The sequence below is a fragment of the Tursiops truncatus genome, chromosome 17 (assembly GCF_011762595.2).
Source record: "Tursiops truncatus isolate mTurTru1 chromosome 17, mTurTru1.mat.Y, whole genome shotgun sequence".
Taxonomy (NCBI): Eukaryota; Metazoa; Chordata; class Mammalia; order Artiodactyla; family Delphinidae; genus Tursiops; species Tursiops truncatus.
In genome coordinates, this window is record NC_047050.1 from 45,080,802 (window position 1) to 45,096,062 (window position 15,261).

General features: G+C 37.0%; 1 protein-coding gene across 8 annotated transcripts in view; it reads right to left on the bottom strand.

Annotated features, from left to right (window-relative positions):
• Positions 1 to 6,054: 6,054 nt before the first annotated feature.
• Positions 6,055 to 15,261, bottom strand: part of UBR5 (ubiquitin protein ligase E3 component n-recognin 5) — a 141,681-nt gene continuing 132,474 nt past the window's right edge. For 7 of the 8 annotated variants that reach the window (XM_033843190.2, XM_033843192.2, XM_033843191.2 and 4 more), the window contains exons 54-59: positions 15,122 to 15,206; positions 13,357 to 13,512; positions 12,882 to 12,995; positions 11,325 to 11,469; positions 9,864 to 9,949; positions 6,055 to 6,664 (exon numbers count right to left, since the gene is read on the bottom strand). In XM_033843190.2, the coding sequence (XP_033699081.1) occupies positions 6,452 to 6,664; positions 9,864 to 9,949; positions 11,325 to 11,469; positions 12,882 to 12,995; positions 13,357 to 13,512; positions 15,122 to 15,206 (799 nt within the window). In that variant the 3' untranslated portion in view covers positions 6,055 to 6,451. The remainder of the gene's footprint in view (positions 6,665 to 9,863; positions 9,950 to 11,324; positions 11,470 to 12,881; positions 12,996 to 13,356; positions 13,513 to 15,121; positions 15,207 to 15,261) is intronic. The other variant, XM_033843194.2, reaches the window with a different exon arrangement.

Here is a 15,261-nt window from a genome sequence, read left to right on the forward strand (position 1 = left end):
TCTCCTCCGTGGCGCGGAAGCTCCCCTCTCCGCCACCCGCAGTCTCCGCCCGCAAAGGGGCTTCCCAGTGTGTGGAAACCTTTCCTCCTTCACAGCTCCCTCCCACTGGTGCCGGTCCCGTCCCTATTCCCTTGTCTCTGTTCTTTTTTTTTTCCTTTTGCCCTACCCAGGTACGTGGGGAGTTTCTTGCCTTTTTGGAGGTGTGAGGTTATCTGCCATTATTCAGTAGGTGTTCTGTGGGAGTTGTTCCACGTGTAGATGCATTTCTGGTGTATCTGTGGGGAGGAAGGTGATCTCTGCGTCTTAACTCTTCCGCCATCTTCCCCTCCTAGATAATTTATTGATTCATAAATTATATTTGAGCCAGGCACCATTCTAAGCACTGGGTTTAAAAGAAGTAAACAAGGATAGTTTCTGATGGTCTCTGCTCTTGAGGTCACTGGAGAAGTTAGACAACAAGCGAGTGAACTAGTTTCAGATAATGCATGGACCAAGAATGGTGGGAATTACACCTGTGCCTCTGAGCTTTAAAGGTAAAGTCATAGCTGTAGGAAAGCAATGGCTAGGAGTTCTTTGTTATTCTCATGAGCTTTCAGAAGTCTAAGGCATTGTGGTAGCGGAAAAGTGCAGAATGACAAAAATTGTATGAAAATCTTGGTTCTCCTCTTTCACTTTCCCAAATCACTTAAACCTTCAGCTGCTGTACCTTGAAATATCAGTAAGTTTTTGCCTCCCTTATTTAATGTTCCAAGGTAGTTCTGCTAAAATTTTATTTAAAAATTAATAGAATCTGTTTTACAATCTTTAAGATGCTTCCAGAAAGTTCATATGATCAAGAAAACTTACATACCTATCCAAGACAAGCTTGTCTCTATCTTGCTTTACTACCTCACTAATTGTAAATAATACAGTAGTTCCTTATCTATTAGAAGCCTTTAAGGAATAAATTATTTCTTTCATTCAACACATATATGAGTGCTTACTTTGTTCCAGGCCCTGTATTTCAGGTTACAGAATTTCATTTGACATCCTAAACCTTACCAACTTTGTATCTTTTAAAACAAAATGCATGCTTCTCTGCCTTTTTCCAGTGTATACAGACATTTTTAGTGAAATGAATAGTCATCCTGAGCTGAAGTATTGATAAATGTTAGTCTTGGGTGCTGTTTTTGAATTGGATGGGTCTCCTGCCATGTCATCTGTGTAGCAGATACATTGTTTGCAGTATTCAGATTTTCAGACCTGGTACTACCAAATGTTTCTACATTAAATGGCTCCATTCTACTTTTTGAATGTTTGCTAGCTTCCTTGATCCTAATTTGCCATTTCTAATCTGTCGTGAAGCAGAAACCCAATGATCAAACATTCTAGGAATCAAAGCCTCTGCTTTCATTATTGTACTTAGATTTTGGTGCCTGTTTTTTGACACAGCCGTTAGCACTATTTTTACTCACTCTTCCCCACCCCAATCCATTTCTTGGTAATTGAGAGGATTCTTATGGTTTTTAGGTGGGCAGAATTCTTAATGAAACATAACACAAATTTAGGTATTTGTTATTTAAAGGTACTAAATAAATGTGTAAAAAATGATCACATAAGCCTTCCATTTCTATAAGCAGTAAACAGTACCTTATGATTTCATTACACAATCTGAAAATTTTTACCTGAGAGCTTGACACTTTGTTTACAAAGTTACTTTCCTAGGGCTAATTCGTAATACTCAAATGTAATCAGAACTATGCCATAATTTTGCAATAGACAGTGCATTTAATCTTCATAAATAGTCAAATTTCATCTTCCCCTTGAAGAAAGCATTTCAAACAGAAATACACAGCCTGCTCTTTTTCCCGAAGAGTTCCTGCATGTACCTACATGCACTACGTAAAAATGCAAACTATTGATTCAAAGAATCCAGTTCAGCAACTAGAAATAATCAAAAATACATTCTGAAAGAGATTCAGAAAATTATTTTACCCATGAAAGACATTTACTATTTTAGAGAAAGCAGCTCGTTTCAACTCATGAGAAAACTTGCAAACAAGAAATTAGTTTTTCATTATGTATGGTGCTTTTCATTTTTTAAGACTTAAAAGTAGGTACCATGGTTGATTTTAGAAAATTCACAGATCTTCAGAGTTCTTATTATCCTCAGGGGAAGTTACTAAAAGACAAAAGTTTTTCTTAGCAATCTTTAGCAAAAAATATATGAATCACTCTGCCTTTTCATAATCAGCCAGACTCTCATTGGAGTATTTCATTATTTTATGACTGATATTGTGATTTATAATAAGCAGTACATATTTGGTCTTTATTCCCTGTTTCTGGTGCAGAGCTCCCCAAACCCTCAGAATTTTCTAAGTGATGAGAACAATGTTGCTTTTGTTATGTTAATGAGGTGACTTTTGGACCACTCATAAGGATGGGGGCTGGTTGCCAGGGGAACCAACCTTGACTGGGTTGGAACTTTCAGTCCCACCCCCACCTCTATGCAGGGAGAGGGACTGGAGGTTGAATCAATCACCAGTGGTCAATGATTTAGTCAATCATACCTGTGAAATGAGGCCTCCATAAAAACCCAGATAGGCAGGGTTCAGAGAGCTTCAGCGTTGGTGAACACGTGTAGATGTAGGGAGAGGACATGGAAGCTCCACACCCTTTCCCCATGCTTTGCCCAGTGTTCATCTTCCATCTGGCTGTTCCTAAGTTACATCCTTTTATAATAAACCAGTGACCTAATAAGTAAAATGTTCGAGTTCTGTGAGCCGCTTCAGCAAATTAATCAAACCCAAGGAGAGTCATGGGAACCTCTGATTTATATAGCCAGTCAGAAGTATAGTTAACAACTTGGGCTTGCAATTGGCTTTTTTTTTTTTTTTTGCGGTACGCGGGCCTCTCACTGTTGTGGCCTCTCCCATTGCGGAGCACAGGCTCCAGATGCGCAGGCCCAGCGGCCATGGCTCACGGGCCCAACCACTCCATGGCATGTGGGATCTTCCCGGACCGGGGCACGAACCTGTGTCCCCTGCATCGGCAGGTGGACTCTCAACCACTGCGCCACCAGGGAAGCCCTGCAATTGGCTCTTAAGTGGAGGGCGGGTCTTGTGGGACTGAGCCCTTTACCTGTGGAATCTGATGCTATCTCCAGGTAGATAGTGTCAGAATTGAGTTGAACTGTGCATTGCTTGGTGGTATGGGGGAACCTCCCTCCATACACACACACCTCCGTACTGGAATTGGGTGCTCAGGACCTTTAATAACCAACTCAATTATAATCGTATCTTCCACAAAATAGTGTAGCCCAATGTTCAGGAATGCAAGCTCCAGGATGCCTGGAGACATCTCACTTCAGCACTTACCAGCTGTGTAACCTTGAGCAAAAGTTTTAATGTGTCGAGTTTCCTATCTGTGAGGATGGTAATAGTGCCTATCTCAGGATAAAATGAAATACAGTAAAGCACTTAACAAACTGCCTAACACATAGTAAATACTCAATAAAATTAAGAGAAACTTCATGTTTGCAGTGGTAACAATCCAGTAATTTTTTTTGAATCTCAGGAGGTAACATAAGATTCTTTGCTTATATTTAATCCAAGGTATTTTGAAATGAGTAAACATGTCACATTTAAAATACATTTCTACATTAATCAAACGGTGTTTAGAGAAGAATTAATCTCTATGTTCATACCTACCTACTTAGGTTAATGTAAACATTGAAAATATTTTCAATCACTACCCAGGCACAGGAGGAAGAACCTAATCCAGGAGTAGATGATTAACAGAATTATCTTTCCATAGGTTTTAAGAAGGAAAGGTTTGGCTCTGGGGCGTTTACCAAGAGGGGGCTTTATATTCATGAAAAAAAGGAATGCTCTTTGGGAAGTGTTTCAGAAATCACCTGGGATGCTGTTAAGAATAAAGATTTCTGTTCTCTACTTATGAGTTACTGAATCAGAATGTGATTGAGAGGATGAGCAAAGCTTACGAATCTCTATTAACAAGCACAAGAGAATCACATTCAGAAGCATAAGAACTACTGCCTCAAGGGAAGATCTCAGCTTGAGTTTAGACCTAGATAATGCTGACTACCTCTAAACACACAAAAATAATATATTTAGGAGAGAAATCGTATCTTCAGGGGCAAGTACTAAATAGTGAAATTATGCTATTTAAAAATCCTCTCAAGTATGCCCCAGGAAGCCATTTATACTGGGTAGTCTTGATATTCAGATAATTCAGGGGAAAGAAATAAAAGTAGCAAAACTTTGAAAACCTTCAGTAAAGTTCATTCTTGGTCTTCTATTCCTAAATTTGTTTTCAAGTCCATTAGATTTAATCACTAAACAAGACCAAAAGAGAACTTTATTTTACATGACTTTATTTTACATTTAGAACCATTTTATGCTTTACTTTAAAAAAAAAAAAAAAAACCTCTGCTTTTAATATTTCTAAAAGCATTTTAACCAAAATTTTGATTTAGGAAGACTTTAAGACATTGTGCATTATGTTAAATACTTTCATTCTTTCAATAACTATTAAAAATAAGTTCACAATTAGGGTTTCAAATGTCCTAATCATATCTAGTTTGTTTTCATTTAATATTTTATCAATTCCGTCATGTGCATACAGTTTTTCTCTTTCAGACACATCGATGAAAATCAGCTCTTACTCTAATTACTATTTCATTTATTCAGAAATAGCATTTAGACATAAAAATCAATGTCTCATTTTGTAAAGTAACCGTTGGTTAATTTACACATCTCATACATCTTATGTTGTGTATGTTTTAAGTAATATAATGAATTTTACTACTGTCACTTTAGTTTTTAATATTTATTGTGTCAGCAGGGCTGAAAATATCACATGGTTCAGTCTTCTGAAGGAAGTTTTATATATATATATATATATAACATATATAACATATATGTGTGTGTGTGTATATATATATATATAAAAAATAAAGCATAGTGCCTTTGAATGTGAAAAACATCCCAAAGGCCAGGAGTCCTATAAAGGAAATGAAAGGTAGGAAAGACTCCAGAGAATTTCTCTCCTCATTTTCAATATGTAAAGTGACTGGTTTAAGTCACTTTACTGAAGACATGGTGAAGAAAACAGTGTTCCTTATTATGCCATTGAATAAAGCTACTAAAACCACAAGAATTCAGAGATAATGGTCCTAAGCTACATAATTAATAGATCATCAAAAAGAACCTCTCACTTAGTTATCAAATATAAGTGAAGTAACTTCCTATGCCAAGTAAGGCTCACTTTACTTCTTCCCCCATTTGTAAAAAGAAAAAGTGGCCTGGCCAGTGCCATTCAGGATTCTCTGCTAACTGTAAAATGTGGACTGATTTTCTTCTGTTTCTTATAGTCCATGTGTACATTCAGTTCTTTAAATCAAAATTTTTATGCACATAACCGTGTCGGTATATCGCCCTTAGTTTAAAAATGTACAACTACATAAATAAAAACTGTTTCTTCAGTATTACTTGACATTTCTTCTGTAATTTCTTTATTTAAAAAAGTAAATGTAACAAGATACTTAAAAAAGGCTAGATACAAAAGTAGTTAAGCTGCTCACGAACATTTAAAATTTTCCAAAATTTATCTTCAATAATCATGATCTTATAAAACATTTTACAGTTATCAGAAAGTGCCCAGGCTGAGTTTACATAACTGAAATGCCTTAGTACAAATGTCTAGTTAGAACTGAAGTGCAGTACACCTGACTTGACTGCTCATTGAAATCGGGATACAAAGGAAAAAGTTGATTGTGATAAAGTATTGTGCATTGGCCCCCATCATATGTACAAAAAAGTGCCCTCACTCAAATGAACAAATTACATGCAAAATATTAGTGATATCATTTAATATCCTAGAGCTCAATGCAGTCAAACGGCAATAGAAGTGGTTTTTATAGGTAAAAGTGATTCATCTCTAAGATCTGAATGTTCAGAACTTTTTTTTTTTACAAGTTCCATATACAGGATACACAGTTGCAGCCAACCACAAACTAAACACCATAAAAAAAGTTAAAATGAAAACACAGAACATACTTAATTTTTTATTTTGAAATTCCCTATTCCCGCTATACAAGAACCTTTGCTGAAACACTTTCCACAAAGGCAGCAGTGAATTTTCAGAACATTTTACATTTTTTCCCCTCAGCAAAAAGATAAATCACAGTGTAAATTATGTTGTTCTGCTGTCATCTTTGGCTGGGGTTAGACCCAGAAGTCGCTGACTAGCAAACCATTACAGTGAAATATTGCTAGTGCTCCTCAGGCCTTTAAGCTACAAACTCAGCAAGGAATGTTTGCATTTAATCTCTTTAAGGTACCACCACAGGGTGTGACAGCATTAACTTTCATAAACTTTTATAGACAAATGGAAAAAAATCTACAAAATAAGCTAGTAATATTACACAGCAGTACACACTTTTTATACTCTACACAAAACCAAAATTCTTGGTCTTAATGGCGAGTAGCAATTTCTGTTTGAGAATCTGTTTAGAGGAATAGAGTGGGACATAAAGTCGAGAAATGCAAGTATTTGCAGTAGGAAGATGTTGGTCATCTGGTGGTCTTATTGTGATGGAGGGCATAGGCTGAAATCCTTCTTCACTGGCTGGTAATGATGGACTTGATGTCCAAAAGTAAACCTAAACAGGAGTATAATAATTACAAGTTTGGCTTTTAAAAGATTAACATTCAACCCTTAACTCTGGCAATATATACATAGAGCCCCATTCTTGTGTTAAAACCTACGAAGGGGTATTATTTTGAACTGGGTTTTAAATTTATTTCTTGTATAAAAAAGGAAAGGTTCAGGGCTTCCCTAGTGGCGCAGTGGTTGAGAGTCTGCCTGCCGATGCAGGGGACACGGGTTTGTGCCCTGGTCCGGGAAGATCCCACATGCCGCGGAGCGGCTCGGCCCGTGAGCCATGGCCGCTGAGCCTGCGCGTCCGGAGCTTGTGCTCCGTAACGGGAGAGGCCACAACAGTGAGAGGCCTGCGTACCGCAAAAAAAAAAAAAAAAAGGAAAGGTTCAGGGTCAGAAGAGAAAAAAATGTCAGGTATGTAGAAAAGTGACTATGTTTCATTGCCTCAGTTTCTCATCTGTAACGTGAGGCTATTGGACTAAATGCTCTCTAAGGGCCTTTCCAGTTGCTAAGTTCCACAGAGTATCCCTTAGTGTTAATAAGGTACAAGGTCTCCAAAAAAGGTTCAAGATTCACAGAGGTTATCTAAGTTATTTTGTATTTTATCTACTAGCAAAACAACCCAGGGGCTTCCCTGGTGGCACAGTGGTTGAGAGTCCGTCTGCCGATGCAGGGGACATGGGTTCGTGCCCCGGTCCGGGAAGATCCCACATGCCGCGGAGCGGCTGGGCCCGTGAGCCATGGCCGCTGAGCCTGCGCATCCGGAGCCTATGCTCCACCACGGGAGAGGCCACAGCAGTAAGAGGCCCACAAACTGCAAAAAAACCCCCAGTATTTTCAGTGGTCCATTGTGATACATAATAATTTTATAATAGTAATTAAGTGTTCGACAGCATCTACTGTACATCAAAATCCATGCAATAAGCCATGTTAACATATCTGGGGTTTTTTTTAGATTTTTTTTTTTTGGTGGGGGATGGGGACCATTTTTAAAGTCTTTATTGAATTTGTTACAATATTGCTTCTGCTTTATGTTTTGGTTTTTTGGCCCCAAGGTATGTGGGATCTTAGCTCCCCGACCAGGGATCGAATCCGCACCCCGCACACTGAAAGGCAAAATCTTAACCACTGGACTGCCAGGGAAGTCCCAACATTGAGTTTTAAAAATGCATCTAATTTGTGTAATATACCATAAATTACTTTTTCTTTAAATATGATAACCAAAGATATACTTTCCTGAAATATTTTCATTAATACATACCATTCCTCTCTTAAGGTAAAGCTTTTAAAATCTTGCATTTATAGTGTACAACTAAACAGACAAAATATATTCATTATCCCAGAATGACTAGGAAACCTAAACTATTTCCTGAAGCATAGTTTTGTGAGAAATCTCATCTAGAATTCTACAGAAGGAGGCAGGAAAAAAAACCTCTGTGTCAGGGTCTCCAAAATCTTCAAAGAACTATAAAAGAGCTGGAAGGTACTGTAGAGGTAAAGCTGGCCCAAGCTACTCATTTTACAGGTAAAAAACAAAGTGTTTCTCCAAGGATAAATATGATTAACCAGACAGATGACTACATTGCTGGACCTCCAAGAAGTTAGAGGAAGAGAAATAAATACCAGAGGACTTCTCAGAACTTTTACTAGTGACCTGTGACTCTCCAAGAGGGAAATAAACTATGTAGTCTTACCCCACAATCCTGGGACTAATAATTCAAGGGAAAACAGTTTAGGAAACGCTGTTATATTCTGTCCTTGAGACACATAAGGAAAAACCCAACAATATGTGAAGGATAACCTCCCAAAAGGGGAAGGGGAAGAGGAGGAGGTAAAAGACACCTTGGTATAACAGGAGTTTAAAGAGTAAAGCTCACAAATTAAAGCTACTGCTAAGACATTTTGAGGCCCCTACAGAGGGAAATTCTCTCTCATAAAAGACTGAATAGTTAACAGCTTTCTCTTCCAGTAGAAGGCAGAAATGCAGTGAGACTTAACTTGACCGACTGCACTGAGGATGTATTGGTTTTGCTCTGAATCCGAAGATTGACTCAAGAACCCTAATTACATTATCAGGTACTCCTAAAGCCAACAGGGACAGATATGGTATTAGCATTAGTAGGGACTTTGGGGTTGGTCCACAAGATCGGGAAAGTCAAAGTACATGGAATTATATGGAATCAACCTAGGGAGCAACCTAGGAAACTACCATATGGCTAAGCCAAGAACAAAACCCAGCTGACAGCTAGGACTGCTGGACAACCTGTCTTGCTATAGTGGAGAAATACTGGAAGGCTCTTGGGGCCATGTCAAGATGAAGGAATGCTAAATGCACGACCCCTTCCCCACAAAAAAAAATCAATAAGTTACTGCCTGAATTACAGGTAAATTGGAAACAGCAAGTTTTGTGCTTTCATGCACAAGTAACTTATTTCTCCCTCTCAAATGAAACTGGGGGATATATCTAGAAATTGGATCATTTTTATACATTCCATAAGAGGTCTGGTTTAGAATATTGAGAACTAAGGCTGCATCAACAGGGGAAATGTCACAGGGAACTATGAGGAATATGAATAGAAAGGATCTCGTGAGATTTTCTGGGTAAGGAATGTCCCTCAAATTTCTACAGGAAAGTCTAGACTGCCTTTCAAGGTTAATGGACAGGTTGACTTGGATATACTCAAGGTTGGACATAGGTTCCACAGACTTGACAGACTTTTCAATATAATCAAAGTTTATATCATCTAATTTATGATTCTAAGTTAATAATAAGATTAAAATCAGATATGTAGTACTCATAATTAAGCTATTCTATTCATAGTATACAGAGCAATTAAGATACTATTCAAAAATTTTGCAAAGATTTGCTGCTAGGCAAAAAGATTAAGGATGTACAAAAGAGGCTGCTAGCGTATATAAGCACTATAGGGGAAAAAACATGTCTCAACAATAAGCTAGTATTATCTTCTGGGACTAAGGATGGCATTTTAATAGCTAAGATGTATTTCACTCTGCTTACAGTTTTACTCATACTTCTGTTCTAGAGTAGAGAAACAAAACTGCCTTTTATTTGACCTTCAATAATCTTCTTAGCCAAAATTAAAATGACCAACCATTACAAATTGAAAACAAAACGCTGTCATACATAGTATTTAAGGTTTTTACATTTTCTTCTACAAATCTTGTGAAACTTAACTTACAAGATCTTGTCGTTCTGTCATGCTCATCTTCTCTACAATTGACCAGAACCAACGCTTGAACTGCAAGAGCTTCTCAGCATTTTCTCCTACAAATGAATATAAATTCAATAAATATACTATATCAGTTGTAAAGCAATTATACTCCAATAAAGATGTTAAAAATATATACTATATCAGTTGTATTTTTAGAATATTACTTCTTATAAAAGTAGGTATAAAATTAAAATGGGGGGGCACTAACCCTAACAGAGGAAGTTAGGACCACTTACATAATGTGAAACCTCTAGAGTTCATTAATCAATCCTAAAGACCAAGATGACCAAGACAAGAAAAATGAACCACCAGCCTCAAAAATCACATGACTTTAATTCCACCTGTAAGTCATGAGTTTTCTTATGATCTTAAACCAGTGCTTCTCAAAGTTTAATGAGTTCACAAATCCCTTGGATCGAGATCTTTTTAAAATGCAGACTCTCAGTCACTAGGTATGGGAGAAGAAAGGGGAAAGGAACCAGAGATTCTGCATTTCTAAAAAGCTTCCAGATGATGCTGATGCTGCTGATCTCAGGATCATACTTGGAGTGTCTTTAGGTATTTTTTCCCGCTTCTAGGTTTCTGGTTTATAAATAAGCCAAGTTCTTATCTCCCAAGTATTGAAAATTATATTAATAAGTGGCACAAAAACTACTACACAATGATCTATACATTGCCAAGCATGAGGGAAAAACAAGAAAATTTATCCAAATTTAACTTACTATAATTTGGCTGAAGCTGTTTGCAAAGTATGAAAAATAAAGGGGAAAAAACTGGTATCTTCATGTATGCAATAATCTTGGACTAGAGTTATAATAGTCCTCTCAGGAATTTCTTGGAGCCTCCAGTGTTTTATTGTGTAGTCACAGCTAAAAAGTCTACTCCTAGAATATGGGACTTGAAAAGGAAGGGTTGCAACAAATCAAGCACTAAAGATGAATGTTACTCTAGGATTATCACTACCTCTTGTTATTCTTTCTAGATTCTCCATGTGTTTGTGTGCTCTTATGTCTTTCTAAGTGTGCTTTGGATCCGGTTCTACAAAGCAAACATCATGTAGTCAAATTCTTTAATTAGAGTTTAAGGAACATGAATAGGGAAAGGCCAATAGAACTGTCACATGGATTATTTTTTCTTAATTATTAATAGTATATAAAAGTCCTTTTCACACAGTTGCTCACCAGGAATTTTTACTTGTATCATACTAAACCATGCATTTGTTAAAACCTAGAAAAATTAAACAATAAAAGAATTAAGAATGACCTAATGCTATCATAGTTCAAACATATCTTAAAATATATATAAAAACACCTGAGTGATACAGCATTTCCTAAGCCCCTGTAAATATGTAAGAACCAGAAACTCAGAAAACTGACCAAATTATCTATGTAGTTTATTCCTTAAATAAACATTAAAAAAATTTCATACCTGATTCATCATTGAAAGAGGTGAAACTGATCAGCATTTGCACATTAACTTCACCACAGCCATTTACCAAAAGCCTAAAATCTTCTGCTGTTAAGTCTTCTAATGAATTTTTTGGAAGCACATCCAGTAGACCTTTCCTCATTGCCTAGAGGATTTCAAAAATAACCTGTTTATTACTATCAGTACTTTATTTTCTACATAGCATTTATTATTGCTAAAGTCCAACATCTAATTTTAGCAGCCTAAGAGTACTAAATAATTCTAAATAATACTAAAAAATTAAGTTCTATATTTTGAGTTTCTTATTAACAGATTCAAAAGAGTGGCAGAGGGAAAAAAGGGCTACAGGTTCAAAAGTGAAGGAGTACTGTTACATATCAGGAGTTAACAAAAATAATTTTTTAAATTATGTTAATAGCAAACAGGCTAGTCATTAAGAATAGCTTCAATCTGTCAAATGTGCTATCCTGTCAACATCCTAGGAAGAGTATGATAATGACAAAAACAAACATCCCTGACACAAACCCAAAATCTAGAAGCTTACTGAGAAATTACCATGTGCCAAGAACTGTTCTAAGCACCTTACATGTGTTAATTCATTTAATCCTATCCTCATTTTGCAGAGGAGGGAACCAAGGCACAAAATAGTTAAGTAGTTTGCTAATGTCATACAGCTAGAGGGGGCTGCAGCCATGATTTGAACCCTGACAGTATGATTCCAGAGCCCACACAATTATTCCCAGCACAGGGATCAGAAACACTTCATAAACATTCTTCAATAGGAGAAAGAGCAGGCCTGATGTTGCTCTTTAATAGAGCCTGATTGGAGGAATGGTCCTTGGTTTTTAGAATTTTCCTTACATTACTAACTGATGTGGCTATTTTGAATGCCTGGGACAATAAACCCTGCTGTACCAGCTTGCCTAGATTATTTGTGCAAAGAAGGTGATTTATGATGAACATGTGTTTTTCCTCTGGGGGTCTGAACTGCTTACAGGACTGGCCTCCAATAAAAACCATGGGCACTGTGACTCTTAAGCAGGCTTCCCTAAACACAAACACTGCACATACATTGCTGTAATTCACTGCTGGAGGAAGACGTATGTTCTTTGTGACAACTCATGCCCCCAGAGAGAGAACTTTGGAGCCTGTATCTGGATTCCTCCAGACTCTGTCTGATGTACTTTTTTCCCCTTGTGAGAGTCCTTTTGCTATAATAAACCATACCGATGAGTACAACTGCCTTCAAGTCCTAGGAGTCCTTCTAGTGAGTCACCAGAGGTATGGGTGGTTGCAGGACCCCCAAAACAGTAGTCATTTCAGTCCCACAAAGCATCCTTATCAAATCTACTTTCGGATGATTACATGGTTTTTCCAAGTAGTTTTATCCAAAAGAAAGGTATGGATTCATGTGTAATTTACATTTTATGTAAATTCATTTTGGTTTAAAATTTTTGACCTTTTATAAGCAAGCTGAATACACTGTGAGCTAGTTTAAAACACAGAAGACACACATAGCCTCATCAGATCAAGTAACATTTTCCAGAAAACACTTACATGTAATGGCTGTTCCGCAACTACCAACATTCTGTGTTCAGCATACTTCCGCACATACTCATACACGTTCTGAGGAGTGACTGGTATATTTACACCATTAGGAATAAGTTCCACCTGTGAAAAATTTAGTGCCGTTTAAAAGCAATTTTGTCAAAGCAGTAATAAGTTAACAGTTCATAAAACAATTTCCTAAAAATTTAAAATCTAAAGACAATTCTGTATCTGACAAGTATCTAAGGGATGCAAACATCTACGCCTAAGTAACTATAAACTCTTCGACCTCTCAGTCTGTCTCACTAACTCTCCATCCATTCATCTCTTTCTCTCCATCTCCTACTCTGTCTTTTCTCTGTGTGTGTGTGTGTGTGTGTCTCTTTCTTGGTCCCTATTTATCTAAACTGTTTTTCTATATGTCAAGCACAACAGACTAACCAAATTCTCCTGCCAGAATCAGAAAACCACACGTTTGCTTTACCTGTCCTCCACCCTCTTCTTTACACAGGTCAATTGCAAATGCCAAATCCATCGCTGAGAAAACAGCATCAGCATCTGAACTCTGAGAAGCAAGTATTAGTTGCCGCAAACTCTCATACATCACAGGGTCAAAAAAAGCAAAGTCATGCCAATTGACCTAAGAAAGTAATCATATGAAAATCAATTATGAAAGAAACATCTTAACTGAATTCATTAGTAAGCTGAAATCTATGATAAAGAATTTTATCTAATTTGAAGATTATTCTTTATCAGCTTATCTTCCACTAAATATAACTGATCTAAAGAGGTAAAATTTTAATAAGTCTTTGGCTCTGATAAACACATTTAATTTTCAAAGCATGAAAAATATGCATTTTTAAAAAATTTAAAACCAGGAGTATACTAGTTTTTAAGTTGTAAAGTAATTTATTTGTAGAAACCAGCACTAATTATTGCAAAGTGATTATGCCGAGCAACTGGTCCTAAGCTAAATACACATCCTGTTTAGCCTTGACAATAATCATAAAATACAGATTATTAATTCCAGATGATAAATCTGATGTCAGAAGAATCCAGTAACTTGCTGAAGGTCACATCATTGGGTTAAACTTGAGTCTATTTGATTCCTTAATCTTTTCCATAAACCTTGTTAAAGGCTCAACATTTCTATGTTGCTGAGCTTTAAGTCCAGTTCTTTCTCTGCACAAGAACATTTTAGCTGGAACACTTTAAGAAGTCAATAGAGTCAGAGTTTAAAAAGAAAAAAAAAGAAGAGGAAAAAATATGTATCATAGTATGATATGCTGTAATAATAGAAAATAATATTCACCAATGGGTTTGAGTAAAGAAAATTATTAACAGACCACAGCTTTAACAATGCTAATCATATCCGATGTGTGTTGTGCATCACTAGAAGAGACTGTAAAATATTTTGTCGTTTTGTGATTATAATTAGTATTATGCATTAATTTAAAGGATGTCGTTTCTCTCCCCCAACCCCCTGTCGTAAAGGAATGTACCAGCTGTCAAACTATCAAAACACATAAAGAAAATAACCTAATTCTGTCACCCAGAGATAATTATCAAGCATACTATGCTATATTTTCTTACATCCTTTTGTCCCTCTAGCCACCTACATCTTGTGTATATTTTTGAAACTGGGAATGCTCGTTTCAATACAATACTACTTCTATTGCCACTACTTGTTAGAACTTACTGAGCACTATGTGCCAGGCACTATACTGTTTTCTTTACCATTTTATTTATTTATTTATTTATTTATTTTTTGCAGTACGCAGGCCTCTCACCGCTGCGGCCTCTCCCGTTGCGGAGCACAGGCTCCAGACGCGCAGGCTCAGCGGCCATGGCTCACGGGCCCAGCCGCTCCACGGCATGTGGGATCTTCCCGGATCGGGGCACGAACCCGTATCCCCTGCATCGGCAGGCGGAGTCTCAACCACTGCGCCACCAGGGAAGCCCTCTTTACCATTTTATAAATGGGGAAATATGCCATAAATGTCAAGAGATTTGTCTGCAACAGGATCCAGGTCTGTCAAACCCTCCAAACCCACCTGTGTGTCACCCATTCTTCTATGCGCTCTCCTCCATGTATTCAGATATTCCCCATGCCATTAAATGTTTGAAAATGATTTCTAATGGCTATAATGCTTTAAAATTTAACACTAATTTAATGCTATATGTATAATTATTTTATGAAACAAATTTTTTGCAATGTAAAAGCAGTTAGGCTCATTAAAATCACTTACTTTCCTACCAAGCAACACTTTAATCACATGTCTATTCAATGTGATAGGACATAGTTCATTCTGTAACAGACACAGTCCAAGAATCCTAAAAATAAAAAACAAGCAAATAGTATTTAAATTCAAAAATAACTCTAGAACAC